This window comes from Marmota monax, unplaced genomic scaffold, assembly GCF_021218885.2.
Source record: "Marmota monax isolate L192 unplaced genomic scaffold, Marmota_monax_Labrador192_F-V1.1 WCK01_AAM20220418_F8-fsc00047, whole genome shotgun sequence".
Lineage (NCBI taxonomy): Eukaryota > Metazoa > Chordata > Mammalia > Rodentia > Sciuridae > Marmota > Marmota monax.
The window spans coordinates 12,792,818-12,807,363 of NW_026692072.1; the positions used below are offsets into that span (position 1 = coordinate 12,792,818).

Sequence of the window (14,546 nt, forward strand, 5' to 3'; positions counted from 1 at the left end):
TTAAAAAATAAATAAATAGTAAAAAGTTCTTAATTTAGATAAAGTTCAATTTATCAATTTTCCTTTTATGAATCATGCCCCTTTTTTTCAGTGTTTGGGATCAAACCCTGGGCCTTGCCCTGCTAGTCAATACTCTTACCACTCTGAGCTACATCCCCAACCCTCTGAATGTCTTTGGTGTTACATTTAGAATGTGTTGCCAAATCCAAGGTGAAGTTTACATCTGCTTTTTGCAGTACTGGGAATTGAACCCAAGGGCTTCCTGCGTGCTAGTCAACTGCTCTACTACCAAGCTACATTCTCAGCCTTACACTGTTTTCTTAAAATATTTATAATTTTAGCACTTCCTCTTAAGTCATAAGATTCATTTTAATTTTTTTACATGTATGAAGGAGAGATCCAACTTCATCCTTTTGCATGTGCATATCCAATTGTTTCAGAATCAACAATTAAAGAGATTATTCTTTCCCTTATTGAAAAGCAACTGACTATTTATGTATAGATTTATTTCTGGGCTCTCAATTCAAGTTCATTGATCTATATGCTAATCCTGTGCCTTTACTATACAGTTTTGTAGCATATTACAAAATTAGGAAGTGTGAGTCCTCCAACTTATCATTTCTTTTTTAATACAGACTCCTGCAATTCCATATGAATTTGAGGGTCACCTTTTCCATTTTTGCATAAGAGGCCATTGGAAATTTTTCTTTAAAGTTATTGAAATTCTGATAAGGATTTTTATTTGTAGATGTTTGAGTAATACTGCCATTTTAACAAATTTAAATCTTCCAATCTGTGAACATGGAATGCCTTTCCATTTTTTAGGTGTTTTTTTTCCCGCTGATCTAATTGTTTCTAGAACTTCCAATACAATTTTGAATAGAAGTAGTAAACTGGGCATATTTTCATCTTTTTCCTGATCCTAGAGGGAACGCTTCTAGTCTTTCACCATTGAGAATGATGTTACTCCTTGCTATGTGTAGTCACTAAATCTTTTTTTTTTTTAATTTTTTTTAGTTATACATAGGCACAATATCCTTATTTTATTCATTTTTTATGTGGTGTTGAGGATCCGAACCCAGGGTCTCACACGTGAGAGGCGAGTGCTCTACCACTGAGCCACAACCGCAGCTCATCACTAAATCTTTGATTCATTCAATCAGTGGTCAGCCATGATCTGACAGAGATATCCTTAAATACCTAGAGTTAAAAAACAAAACACAGAAAAACTAGGTGTGTGGTGGGACATGCCTGTAATCCCAGCAGTTCAGGAGGCTGAAACAGTAGGATCTTAAGTTTGAGGTCAGCCTCAGAAACTTAACAAGACCCTGTCTCAAAAAAAAAAAAAAAAAAAGAAGGGTATGGGAGGTGGGGTAGGGTGCCCCTGGATTCAATCCATAGTACTGTAAACAAACAAACAAGTTTAAAAAAATTAAAATCATAAATCTTTCCTAGTCTTTCCAGATTGGCTCTGAGGCAGTACACTCCTCAATACTAACCCAGCCTGTAACCTCAGGCTTTACCTCCTTCCCACACAAAGCCCAAAGCCCAACCAGAGGTGCAAGTCCAAGGATCTTCTCAGGTCTTTTCCGAATGGGTTGAGCCTATGCACATCACATTCTTTGACTTATGTGGTAACACTTCCAGAACTTCATCTCTCCCAAAAATCTTCCTCCTCATCTCTTCCTCCCCAGGCTTTTGGGCCTGTTTGTTGCTTGCCCCATCTGCCATCCCTTGCCCCAAGAGGCAATAGGCAGTTGTATGTCTTTAAATGTTTTGTCAGATGCCACTTGGTAAAACTGTTCCAACCAAAGGAGAGAAATAAAAGCCAGTCTTTGCTCTGGGTCCTCACAGAGTTTAAGACAGACAAAAGAAATCACAACCACAGAGTTTTGAGGATGAGGCCCATGTTGCTCTCCCCAGTACCACCATGAGCATGCCAAACCACGAACGAGGACTTCTGTCCTCATGGTCTCCACCAACCGGGGATGGGGACAGTAGATGGGTAAACAAACTGGCGTGCTTTACCACTGAGATACATCCCTAGAGTCTCACTAAGTTGCGGAGGCTGGCTTCGAACTTGTGATCTTCTGGCCTCAGTCTCCCAAGTTGCTGGGATCACATGTTTACAACAGTGCACCTGAATCTTGTGATTCCTTTATCACATAGATTATTTAGAAATATGTATTTCGAGCTGGGCGCTGTGGCACATGCCTGTTAATCCCAGTGGCTCGGGAGGCTGAGACAGGAGGATAGTGAGTTCAAAGCCAGCTTCAGCAAAAGCAAGGTGCTAAGCAACTCAGTGAGACACTGTCTCTAAATAAAATACAAAATAAGTCTGGGGATGTGGCTCAGTGGTTAAGTGCCCCTAAATTCAATCCCCAGCATGCCCCCCCCAAAAAACGTAGTTCAATTTCCAAATATTTGTGGGTTTCCCAGATTTTATTATGTTGTTTATTTCTAACTTAATTTTGTTGTAGTCAGAAAATATAGGATATTGTATTATTTTACTCTTTTAAAATGTATTAAGACCTGCTTTGTAGCTTAGATTATGTCTATCCTGGGAAATCTAACAGGTGTTCTTGAAAAGAAAAGGTATTTTGTTGTTGTTGGTTATAATCTTCTGCTTTCCTTTTCCATCTTCTCCTTTTTTTCTTTTTTTTTCCCTTTCAGTGCTGGGGATTGAATCCAGGAGCACCATACCACTGAGTTACATCCCAGCCATTCTTTATTTTTTGGTACTGGGGATTAAACCCAGGGACGCTTAACCACTGAGCCACATCCCCAGCCCTTTTATATATTTTATTTAAAGACAGGGTCTCACTAAGTTACTTAGGCCTTAAATTGCTGAGGCTGGCTTTTAACTGGTGATCCTCCTGCCTCTGCCTCCAGAGCTGCTGGAATTACAAGCGTGAGCCACTGTGGCCAGTTCTCAGCTTTTTCTTTTTTATTTTAAGATAAGGTCTTCCTGAGTTGCCTTAGGACCTTGCTAAGTTGCAGAGGCTGGCTTTGAACTCGCTATCTTCTTGCCTCAGACTCCCCAGCTGCTGGGATTACAGACCTGCATCATTGCGCCCAGCAGATATTCTTCATATTTTTATGAAGGACATGGATTCTGTCCTTAGAAGCCTACAACTTATGTAGGCAACCACATCCTAAGTGACTGTCACATACACAAAGCAACAAAATACTCACTAAAGTATACTCAGGAAGTAGAGAAAAGAAGGGCAAGCTCCCCATAATGTAATTCAGTGTCTGATTTCCAGGGGGAATAAGAGAGAAACTATAAAATGGACTTCAAGCTACTAAGAAAATGTACAATGTGCCATCATTTCAAAAAAACTATTGAAATTTTAAAACTGAGTCATGACTATTGGGGCTCCCACTTACATTGGTCTGGTAAAGGCAGTTTATCCATTAGTAAACTAGGATTTTAAAATCACTTCAATTATGGGAAATAAGTTTATTACTATAACTTTGTCATGATTAATCATTCACTTTTCAATACCTGGATTTAAATGGTAGACAACTGTGCCTTTTTCCTCTCCTACAATTTCTGGTACCTTTTCATTTCCTGTAGGTTGATAGAAATATTCTGGCTGAGGTGGAACCCACTCTGAAATAAGGCATTTTAAAAAGCACAAAATAAGAAATATACAAGGTATTATCAGAACTAATAAAAAATATCAATTATTCAAATGACTAGTTTGATCAAATCAAACCAAATTCTTATCCCAAATTTCCAGCTTATCTGTAAATTAATTATGTCTTGCTTCTTTCCATAAAAATATATGAGGAAACTTTTCACAAAAAAGCATATACAATGAAATAATAAATTTTAAATGGAATACTTAAGCCTGAAAGGTCAATACAGTTGCTACAACAACTCTTCAAAATAGCTCTGTACTTCCTTGAAATCAGGAAAATGGGGCCAGCTATATCCTTTTTATTACTATAAAGGAACAACTCTATTATTTGTTTCAGAAGAAACAAAGCATTTACATTAGCACTGAATTAGAAAGATTTCTCACATGGGATGAAAGCTAGAAACATTAAAAAAAAAGAAAAGAAAAGAAAAAGAACTCAGTAAAAGATGATGCTAATTTCTTTCTTCTTTTTTTTTTCTTTTGTGTGTGTGTGTGTGTGTGTATGTGTGTTAGGTACATTCAGGATTGGACTAAGGGGTGTTTTATCACTGAGCTTCATCCCCAAGCCTTTTGAAAAATTTAAATTTTGAGAAGGGGTCTTGCTAAATTGCCCACACTGGCCATGAACTTGCAATTCTCTTGTTCAGTCTCTAGTCACTGGGATTGCAGGCATATACCACTGCACCCAGCAGATGATAATTTCTTTGAGGCTTTGGCAATTCAGTTTAACTATAAGATACTTGGTAATAAATTTCCTTTGGAAAAAAATTGAGGTGGGTGGATACTGGGGATTGAACCTAAGAGCACTTTACCACTGAGCCATATCCCTAGTCCTTTTTATTTTGAGATGGAGTCTTGCCTCAGTAGGATCACTGATGCTGGCCTTGAACTTGTGATCCTCCTGCCTTGGCCTCCTGCGTTGCTGGGATTGTAGTCATGTGCCACCAAACCTGGCTGCTAGGATTTTTTTTTTTAAGAATTGCTTCACCTGTAATCCCAGCATCTTAGGAGGCTGAGACAAGAGGATTACAAGTTCAAAGCCAGCCTCAGCATCTTAGTGAGGCTCTAAGCAACTCAGAGAGACCCTGTCTCTACATAAAAATATAAAAAGGTCTGGGGTTGTTGCTAAATGGTTAAGCGCACCTGGGTTCAATCCTTGGTACCAAAATAAATAAATAAATAGATATGAATTGTTAGCACTGCAATAATGTGATTATTAAATTCTAGTTTCCCAGTTTTTTTTTTTCTGTACTTCTTAGAGTCAAGTTCCAAATTCCCATATGAAGGCTGGGGATGTGGCTTAGTCGTAGAACATGTGCTTACCATACATTAAGTTCTGGGTTCAATATCCAGCACTGGGGGAAAAAAAATTTTAGGAATTCTATCTTTGTTTAGTACCCATTCATTTTTGCTTTTTATATATGGAATAGCAAAATCCTATTGTCTGGCCAGATCAAATTGGACTTGTATATAAAAACTACAGAGTACATGATGATTTTAGCTCTCTTAGTCGTTGTACCAAATCAAAATGCCCTCTTCCATTCCCAAACACCCCAAGAGCAGTGCTATCCCTAGTTGAGAATACTGAGTGGGTCCCTGCAAGTATTTTCAGCTTCTCATCTCTTGTCTCTCATGCTCAGTGCCCATGGTTCCTAAAACATGCCATGTTCTTTGTGTTTCTTCCACATGTACTACTTTTATCTAACTCTCTCCAGTTAAAAGGGTCACTTCTAAATCATCTTTCAGATTTCAGCTTTCATGTGCACTCCTTTTGGAAACCTGAAGTGATCTCCAGGCTGGTAGTTGTCCCTAGAGGGACATAACTCCATACAATTACCTAGTAAATGCTCAATGTCCCCACTAGTCTATAAGCTCTCGGTACCTCCACTTGCTCATCATTGTAGTTCTAGCACCAAGCACTTAGGTTAGCATATGGTGAATGCTAACATGCATTAATCGAATGAATATTATAAGGAGACAGTGAGAAAATATGAAACAACCAATTATTTATCCAGAAGTTTAAAGCACAGATTTATTGTTTGGTAGATTAAATATTCTAGTAGTTAGAAGTCTCCTTTTTCACGCAAGCCACTTCTGTAAATGCTTCATAAAATAGAGGCAAAAGATTGTGGGTTGGGGGTAGAGTTCAGTAGTAGAACATTTAACTAGCATGCATGAGACCCTGAGTTCAATCCCCAGTATCACACACACAAGAAAAGACTGTGCTTGGTATGGGGTTGTAGCTCAGTGGTAGAGCGCTTGCCTAGCATGTGGCATGCATTAGGTTCGATTCTCAGCACCATGCACAAATAAAAGTCCATTGATGGGGTTGGGCTTGTGGCTCAGTGGTAGAGTGCTCGCCTAGCATGTACGAGGCCCTGAGTTCGATCCTCAGCACTACATTAAAAATAAACAAATAAAACAAAGGTATAAAAAAAAAGTCCATTGACAACTAAAAAAATATAAAAAAAGAAAAGATTGTGCTTACATCATCTTTATGGTTACTAATATCATAAAAAGACCCTATCATTCCCCCCCAAAACTCAAATAAACTCAAAATATATTTAAAAACAGTAAAAACTATTCTGGAGTATATATCTTTCATCAATTATATCTATTCCACTCTAGTTTACAATTTGATGTAACTTTTTTTTTCTTAAATCTTCATTTATTTTTATGTGGTACTGAGGATCAAACCCAGAGGGGCAAGCACTCTACCAAACGAGCTACATCTCCAGCCCTTGATGTAAGTTTTTAATGGTGAAATATATCAGTTTCCCAGAGCTTAACCATTTCAGGGTAAGTTATAGATGTTGACTCTGTCCTGTCTCATACTTCAGCGTATAGGACTTTAAATTCTAAGGCCTTGAAATAAAGTCAGGCAAAACAGCAAGACCACCACACATAAATCATATTACCAATATGATGAATGCTTTCTTTGATGACCTCACATTCTATTGGCCATCTTGGAGCCTGAAGTGTCCCTTTGCTAGAGAAAAAGGCAAAGAGTTCTCGAGGTTCTCGAAGACGTGGGTTTACTTGGTCCAACTCATCAAAAAGAAGCTGTCTGCTCCTAAGAAGTGGTGAACTCAACATAAGTGAATCTGTCAAAGGGAAGAGGAAATGCATGAACAACTTTCTTTTTCTCTTTGGAAACCTTATTGCTCATCTATACCAGCTAAGTAATTCTAAGCACTATATTAAAATATTAGCATATATGTCTAGTGCTAATGATAATATTTATCCTTTAAGAAGGAGACTTAATCCAGGATGATAGATTTGAAATTATAAAATGTTATATTAAAATTCTGCATAATCCTTTAAATGTTTTAATATAAAGCTTCAGAGTAAGTTAGAAAAAATTTTAATTATTAAGTCCAAGACATTTCAACAGTAAGTTACACAAATAAAAGGATATTTAATATGTCATATTATTTTATTTTGTTTGGAATGACAGAATTTTCAATTCACCAACTAGCATAAAACTTTATTAATTACAGTGAAACAACCTATAAATTAAGTTTCAGGCCCATGATGTATTCATCTGAAAGTTCAAAGTGGCTTAGAAAATAAAGAGGATGGAAAGGAGCAGAAGAGAGAAGAGCTTGTAGGGAGAGGTGGTGAGAAGAATGAGAGTAAAAAAGCTTTCAGGAAGGCCGGGGAGGAAAAGAGACAAAGAAAGAAAAGAAGAGGAAAGCAGAAACTGCAGTCTGAAGGCCTCTCAGTTCACATCAGATGTGAATTCCAGGCCTGGCTTAGGCAGGGAGAGCAGGAGGTGAAGACACATTCCCACCAAAGAGTCTGAAATTCCTGGTCTGGAAGGACATGAAACACCTCTGCTTACAGCCTCTATCTGAATATGCAAGCTGAAGATAAACAGGCCATAGAAAGAGAAAGAAGGCACAACTTGTCCTAAGGTCTTTGTCCTTCTCTTTTTTGCCCACTGTCCCTCACCTCATTCCTTCTCACCCAAATGTTGGGCTTCCACGTTTCTTTCTTTTTATCTTTTTTTTTTTTGGTATTGGGGATTGATCCCAAGGACACTTAACCACTGAGCCACATCCCCAGTCGTCCTTTATATTTTTTTTAGACAGGGTCTCACTAAGTTGCTTAGGGCCTCACTTTGAGTTGCTAAGGTTGGCTCTGAACTCATGATTCTCCTGTCCCTGCTTCCCAAGCCACTGGGATTACAGGCATGCGCCACCCTGGCCAGCTACATTTCTTAACTGTATCATAATTTAATGGGGGAGAAAAGGCAATGAAAAAGTGGTAATAGCTGCTGGATTTCACTCATAATTATAGAAATGTAAATCAAAGTGGGCTGGGGACATAGCTCAGTTGGTAGAAAGCTTGCCTTGCATGCACAACGCCCTGGGTTCAATCCTCAGCACCACACAAAAAAAAAAAAAAAAAGAAGAAGAAGAAAGAAATACAAATCAAAGTCACAAAGAGATCCTTTTTTTTACCTAATGGGCAAGACTTTACATTCATCCCAGCAAAACAGTACTCTCAGAACTTGCTGAAGGGCTGGGGAAATAGCTCAGTTAGTAGAGTGCTTACTTCACGTGCACAAAACCCTGAGTTCAATCCCTAGCATCACAAAAAAAAAATGGATGGATGGATGGATTGGGAGGGTGCAGCATGGAATGAGGAGGAGCCAGGAGGCAATTTGTAGGCTGTTTCAATAGTGAAAAATGATGGCAGCATGGACTGATATGTACGGTTGAAAGGGAGCTTATGAAGGGCTAGGATTGTGGCTCAGTGGCAGAGTACTTGTGTAGCATATGTGAGGCACTGGGTTCGATTCTTGGCACCACATATAAATAAATAAAATAAAGGCCTGTTGACAACTAAAAAAAAATATATTTAAAAAAAAGAAAGAAAGAAAAACAAGGCAGCTTATGAAGAAGACAAGTTGTAGTTGGACACAATACCTTTGTTTTATTAATTCATTTTTATGTGGTGCTGAGGATCAACCCAGTGCCTTACATGTGCTAGGCAAGTGCTCTACCACTGAGCTACAACCCCAGCCCTGGCTGGATATATATTGAGAGAAAAATTCAACTGCATTTTGGACCTTAGATTTAAGATGAAAATACCCCCTAAAAAATTGCTTTTACTTAAGCTAGCTGGAATTGGTTTCCTCTACTCTTATGCACAGAGCCTTATAAGCACACTCACCAAAACTGTGTGCAAAAATTAATATATTCTCTTGATAAAAGAATCTTAATATATTTTTGACATTTTAAGAAAATTTAGAACATACAGCATTTTATTTTTTAAAAAATATTTATTTTTTAGTTGTAGTTGGACACAATACCTTTATTTTATTTATTTATTTTTATGTGGTGCTGAGGATCAAACACAAGGCCTTTCACAGCTACCACTGAGCCACAACCTCAGCCCCAACATACAGCTTTTTAATTTAAATCTGTAAACCAAAGTAGATCTAGAGAACATTTTTGAGTGAGGTCAGAAATAGGAGCCAAAGCCCCTTCCTTGGCCTCTCCCCACATAAGGCCACATTTTCCTGAATTTCTGGAGGAGTTGTCAAGGCAGAAACATTCTGGGGATCACCCACACTGATTACTACTCACACAGAAGTTTCTCCTTTTGCAGAGTATCTGGTATCAAATCATTTCTTTCTCCAAAAGAGACATTCAGTAGGTAGTGAGGATTATTCTTCTGAACATGCTGATGTGTAGCTGAGTTTGGTAAACTGCCTTTCTGGGCTAAGAATAAATGGTTTAATTAAAGTTGTTAGCAGGCTGGCTCATCACCTCTAACATCAAGGTCAATACCTAAACCACCACTACTATTATTGCTGCCTATTACCTTGGGCCTTTATTTATTCCATTTTTAAAAGAGCTTTCACATTCCAATTTATGTGAATTAAGCAAGATTATCTCTATTTACCACAGAGGAAATGAGAGAGTGAGGAGACTAGAGAAGCATTATGGTATAGTGGAATGAGAAAGGACTTGGGAGGGAGAAAGAACAGTGGCTGCAAAAGTTGCCAAGAGAGCCAAATCCAAGTGAAGGCAGGTTAACATGATGGAAGCAAAGCACTGAAGCCAGAAGACACTTGCCCTGAGGGCATTATGTTCTGAATCTGGTAAACCAGAAATTCAGTTTGACAAATGAATAATCACTTAGAAAATGAAACAGTCAAGCCAGGCATGGTAGGGCACACCTGTAATCCCAGCAACTTGAAAGGCCGAGGCAGGAGGATTGCAAGTTCAAGGACAACTTAGTGAGAGCCTGTCTCAAAATTAAAAAGAGTTGGGGATGTGGCTCAGTGGTTAAGTGTCCCTGGGTTCAATCCTCAGTTAAAAAAAAAAAAAAAAGGAGGAGGAGGAGGAGAAGATAGGAGGAAGAAAGAAGAAGAAGAATTGTGGTTGTCAAGACACTTCTGAAGAATAAGTAAGTACAAGGGGCAAGGTGGGAGAACATGCCTTTCCAGATATCAGGAGTATTTTAACTTCACATAGTAATTAAGAGATGGTGGAATTGGTGGCAAGGATAGACAAACACACCAATAAAAGAGAAAGCTTAAAATAGACCTTTGTATAAAGCAAGTCTCTCACTTGATAGAGGTATCATAGAAGATCATTGGGGGAGGACTTTTCACTAGTGGACTGGAAAAACGACGTACTAGTCTATCCAAGCACAACTCTTCCAATTAATGAAACAATTCACCTCCTGAACCCAGGAAAGGTGATGTTGGATGGGAACGTATTACCTTTAAAGTAGCCATAGTATTGGAGGTGACGGTACATAAAGTCCTCATAGGGATCAGGAAGAGTCTGTGAAAGGAAAAGCCATCTAAGTCAGGAAAGCCCTTTCAAATGACACTGAATTCCTCACGGAAAGCTCACAAGCCTTGTTGCATAGGACAGTGTACTTGAGGGCCTTTGTAAACAAACCAAGTGAAATCCATGCTACTTATTCTACCTTGAGGACCAAGATCTTCAGCTGGACAAAGGTATCACCAGAATATACCTTCTGATCTAGGGTTGGATTTCTGTGGAGTTTTGCGGGGATGGGTTGGAGGGGGCGTGTACCGACCTCTTGCTTTCGCTCGGTTTCCAATGCCGGGAACATCTTACTTCTGCATGGTATGCTGAAAGCCAGTCAGTGGCATCGCATGCAGTCGCAACCCCTGCCTAATTTCCAAAAGGGCAGCTGATTACACAGGAGAAGCTAAAAACCAGAACAGGAAAAGTCAAAGCACTGTGCTTACTGCCGGGTCACACGCTCCTCCCCCTCTCCGGCTCCCACTGGGACCGACTTCAGGAACCCCAACCAACCCAGCCTCTCAAACAAGAACCAGGCGACGTTCCCACCCGAGGCCGGGCGGCGCACCTGAGCAGTCAGGGGCGACAGCATATCTTCCCGCCTCCTCTTCCGGAGGCACGGGGACCCCGGCGGGCCCCATGCTTCAGTCTCCCTGATAGGGGAGATCCTCCACCAGAACTCCCCAGGCAACTGAAAGAAACGGGGACAGGGGACGCGGTGCAGGAGTCTCGGAGCGGTTGAAAAAGTAAGGTCAGGGGTCGAGAGTGGGTCCTGAGAACGGAGCAGGGGTTCAGAGCCACCTGATCAGGGGCCTCCTGAAGGGTCGAGGAGGGAAGCAGGACAAAGTTCTCGGCAGGAGCCTGGGTGAGGCGGAAGCCCACCGCTCGCAAGGCAAGAAGCTCGGCAGTCCCAGCAACCGGGTTCACCTGCCACCGCTTTCTGCGCGGGCGCGCGTAGCTTAGCAACCGCCAGCGGCAACCGGAAGGACTGAGTGCCGGCATTTCCGGAAGCTAGGCCCCGCCCGAAAGCGCCCGCGGGAAACCCGAGAAGGTGGGCCGCTGGCAAGGCAGACACCAGAGACATTCATTCTTCCTCTCTCCTACTTTACACCTTGTAAGGAAAATGGAGTCGATCAGCCTCGCTCACCCGGATAACTAGGAAGAAATGGTTGAGATGCCTCCTGTAAGGCAGGAAAACGGCGCATGCGCATTCTTATACAAGCGCAGGGTGGCTTGTTTGACCCGCCGCCGGCTTTGTTGTAATTCTGTCTGTAAACTGAACAGGGCTTTCCTCTCAGTGGATTGCCCACCCATCGAATAAAGGCATGTCAGGTCTCCCTGTGGCTCGGCCTTTGGACTTCGGCATACGCACATCTTCAGTCAGCCTGCCTGGGGTTGAGCGGTTGCACTACAGTTGAGCCTAGTTGGCAGGACTAGCAGCAGCCGGGTATGGAACCCGCTCCACCTATGGAGGAAGGTGTAGAAGGGTGGCCAGCCACGAGCATGTGGTATTCTGTGGCCGAAGCTCCTTGTGGTAAAGATTTTCTCAAAGAAAAAGATAACATGGGGCTGTTAGGTAGTAACTAGCAGTGAGCGGTGGAATGCAGGCAAGGTCGCAAGTGTTCTTTAAATCACTTTAGGGTCTTTAAACAACTTACAAAGTGCCGGGGTCCAGCCCCATCAGGGATCCAGGGGTTCTGAAGAATGAGTGGCATCGGCCAAAGAAGAGATAGGACAATAGGTTGCAAGTTAGGAGCAGCCTCCAGAAGGATCTGCTGCCCTTAGAGGGGCCTTTATTTTTATATCTTTTGCAGGTATTTTTTCAGGTAGTTAATGGATAGCCTCAAAGCCCGAAACTTCTTTGATTTACATAATTTTCAAGAGTTACAATCTTTTATGACACATATTGATTACCTAAGATATTGAGTACATTGTTTAAAATATTTTTCTATAACCTTTGCCAATCATAATTAAGCTTTTACATTTTCACCTCAACCACTAGGTGCTAGGCTATGCAACTAGACTACATGTCTCCTGATCTATTATTAACTTTTAACTTTAAAGCATACCTATAATTTTTTTCATTAACCTTTAACTTTAAAGCATATCTATGATTATTGGTAAGCTTTCTTCTAATCTAAAGTCCCAGTAAAACACACTTAAAATAGTGAAAGTCTATTACTTAAAAGCCTACTACTCTGAAGTGCCGCTAAAATATATCTCTTAATTTTACATTATTCTATTTTTACTTTCCAAGGTAATTTCCTTTTTTCATATCATCTATTTAACTGCTTTCTTAAAGAGTTACTTTGATCCTTTGTCAAAGCACACCAATTCTTCTGTCTTTGTAATCTTTAACTAAAGGGCAGGCTCTGCACCTCAACCTATTTGCCATTAATTTTAACTATGTGTTTCCCATTCGCATCATGAATTCCTGGGTAAGGCAAAGGAGGGTCTGTTGGGGGGGAAAATGTGTGTTGCACAGGTTGTGGCTTTAGAACAGGGAGATTAGTGTAAGTTGTTAAGCTTTTCTCAGGAACCTCGATTTGCAATCAGTTCCCTGTGAATTTCTTGAGGAATAACACTATTGTTTGTATCCTGAGAGATATTGAAACACACCTGAGGCATGTCTTAATTGTATCCTAGTCTCATTCTGGGAATTTTCCTGCAATCTCAGGCAGTATATACTTTTATTATTGATTGACATATGCCCTATTATCCATATCATGAGTCTCATAAACAAAACACTTAACATTCCCCATGGTTCAGGTTTCCAGATGGTGCGGCCCTGCTGCAGCATCCCCCATGCTGTGACCCTGTCAGACAGTGGGTGCAGGAAAGCAAAGGGTGGTAGTTAATTTGTATAAAATAAACAGAAGCAAGGGAGCTAGTTGGAAATCATGTCAAGAGAAAAGAATTGATGGGAGTAACTCTTGGGGTGTTTTGTTTTGTTTTGGTGCCAGGATTGAACTCCTGTGCCACCACTCCCGGCTGATGGGACTAACTCTTGTCAGGGTCGATTGATGTTGATGTAAAACTAGGAATTATAGCTATAAGTGTCTCAAATTGTCTGGGAAGGAAGATTCCTTCAGTGCAGGCTCATGAAGGTAATGTCTGACCAGCTATTGACCCCAGCACCCACAGTAACATGGCCCCCCTAACTAGCATGGCCACCATGACAGTTCCAGAGAGGACCAACTAAGGCCCCCAAACTCCACTGTCCAACATGATAGAGGAGTTGAACACCCGATTGACAAAGAATACACAAGGTGGTTCCCAGTTCTGGTAAACATGAACCAGTGATAAATGGAGATGGCATTGTCTCCTTTGTCATTCTCTGGAGAGGGCCCATTCTCTCTCTTGCCGGTGCCTTCTGCTTAAGTCTCACTTTGCTTTTACTTTACTTTCACCTATAATAAAGTTCTCTTGCATGACTTTTGGTGTCTGACTTGAAATTTTCTTTTCATCAGAACACAAGAACTGATGTCTGGAGTTTCAGCTCCCTGATTTCCTGTGTCAGAACTATCAGATTCAATGTGAGCCTTCCTGGACTCAGTTATAACATTGTTGCTACTCTGTAGTATAGAAATAGAATGCCCAAGTAGGAATGTATATTACCTTATATGGGAGACAAAGAACTAGTATGTAAAGGAAAACTAACAAGACTAAGACTATGCCCTCCTGCACTAAAGGTTCAGCCTTTGAATAAGGATCTGCTGAGCCAGTGCTGACACAAGTGCTGTTTCCTGCTGATAGACCTGGTCTCTGAGTAGCCTACAACATCCTGGCTACCTGGGCCCCTCCACAGGAATGGGCAGAGGTTGATGGTACCCCCGTAGGGTTGAAAAAGGTCTTACACCAGGTGGGAGAGAGCATGGGAAAATGTAGTGTGTTTGACTGCTGGGCCCATTGGATGGTTGTTCCTTACAGTCTATGGGAGGTTACCAAGAAGATGCAAGACTTACAGGATAAAAAAGAAACCATGGAATCTATAATGCAATCAATAGAAGAGAACCTCTGTACCTTGGAAAAATAACCCTCAGCCTTCCCCATAGTGTTGGTGGAGCTAAAGGAGTAAGAAGAGGGGGATCCAACCATTGGT

The 14,546-nt window shown here is 40.7% G+C and overlaps 1 protein-coding gene across 10 annotated transcripts in view; it reads right to left on the minus strand.

The window, feature by feature from the left end:
• Agbl2 (AGBL carboxypeptidase 2) overlaps window positions 1-11,397 on the minus strand; it is a 54,365-nt gene extending 42,968 nt beyond the window's left edge. For 5 of the 10 annotated variants that reach the window (XR_006854747.2, XM_046458191.2, XM_046458170.2 and 2 more), the window contains exons 1-6: window positions 11,013-11,396; window positions 10,716-10,850; window positions 10,390-10,453; window positions 9,245-9,379; window positions 6,566-6,751; window positions 3,509-3,616 (exon numbers count right to left, since the gene is read on the minus strand). Coding sequence is in view for 9 of the 10 variants with exons in the window: in XM_046458191.2 (XP_046314147.1) it covers window positions 3,509-3,616; window positions 6,566-6,751; window positions 9,245-9,379; window positions 10,390-10,453; window positions 10,716-10,751 (529 nt within the window). In the remaining variant the exon portion in view is untranslated. Of the gene's footprint in view, window positions 1-3,508; window positions 3,617-6,565; window positions 6,752-9,244; window positions 9,380-10,389; window positions 10,454-10,715; window positions 10,851-11,012 lie in introns of all 10 variants that reach the window. The other 5 variants (XM_046458144.2, XM_046458148.2, XM_046458139.2 and 2 more) reach the window with 5 other exon arrangements.
• Window positions 11,398-14,546: the final 3,149 nt, after the last annotated feature.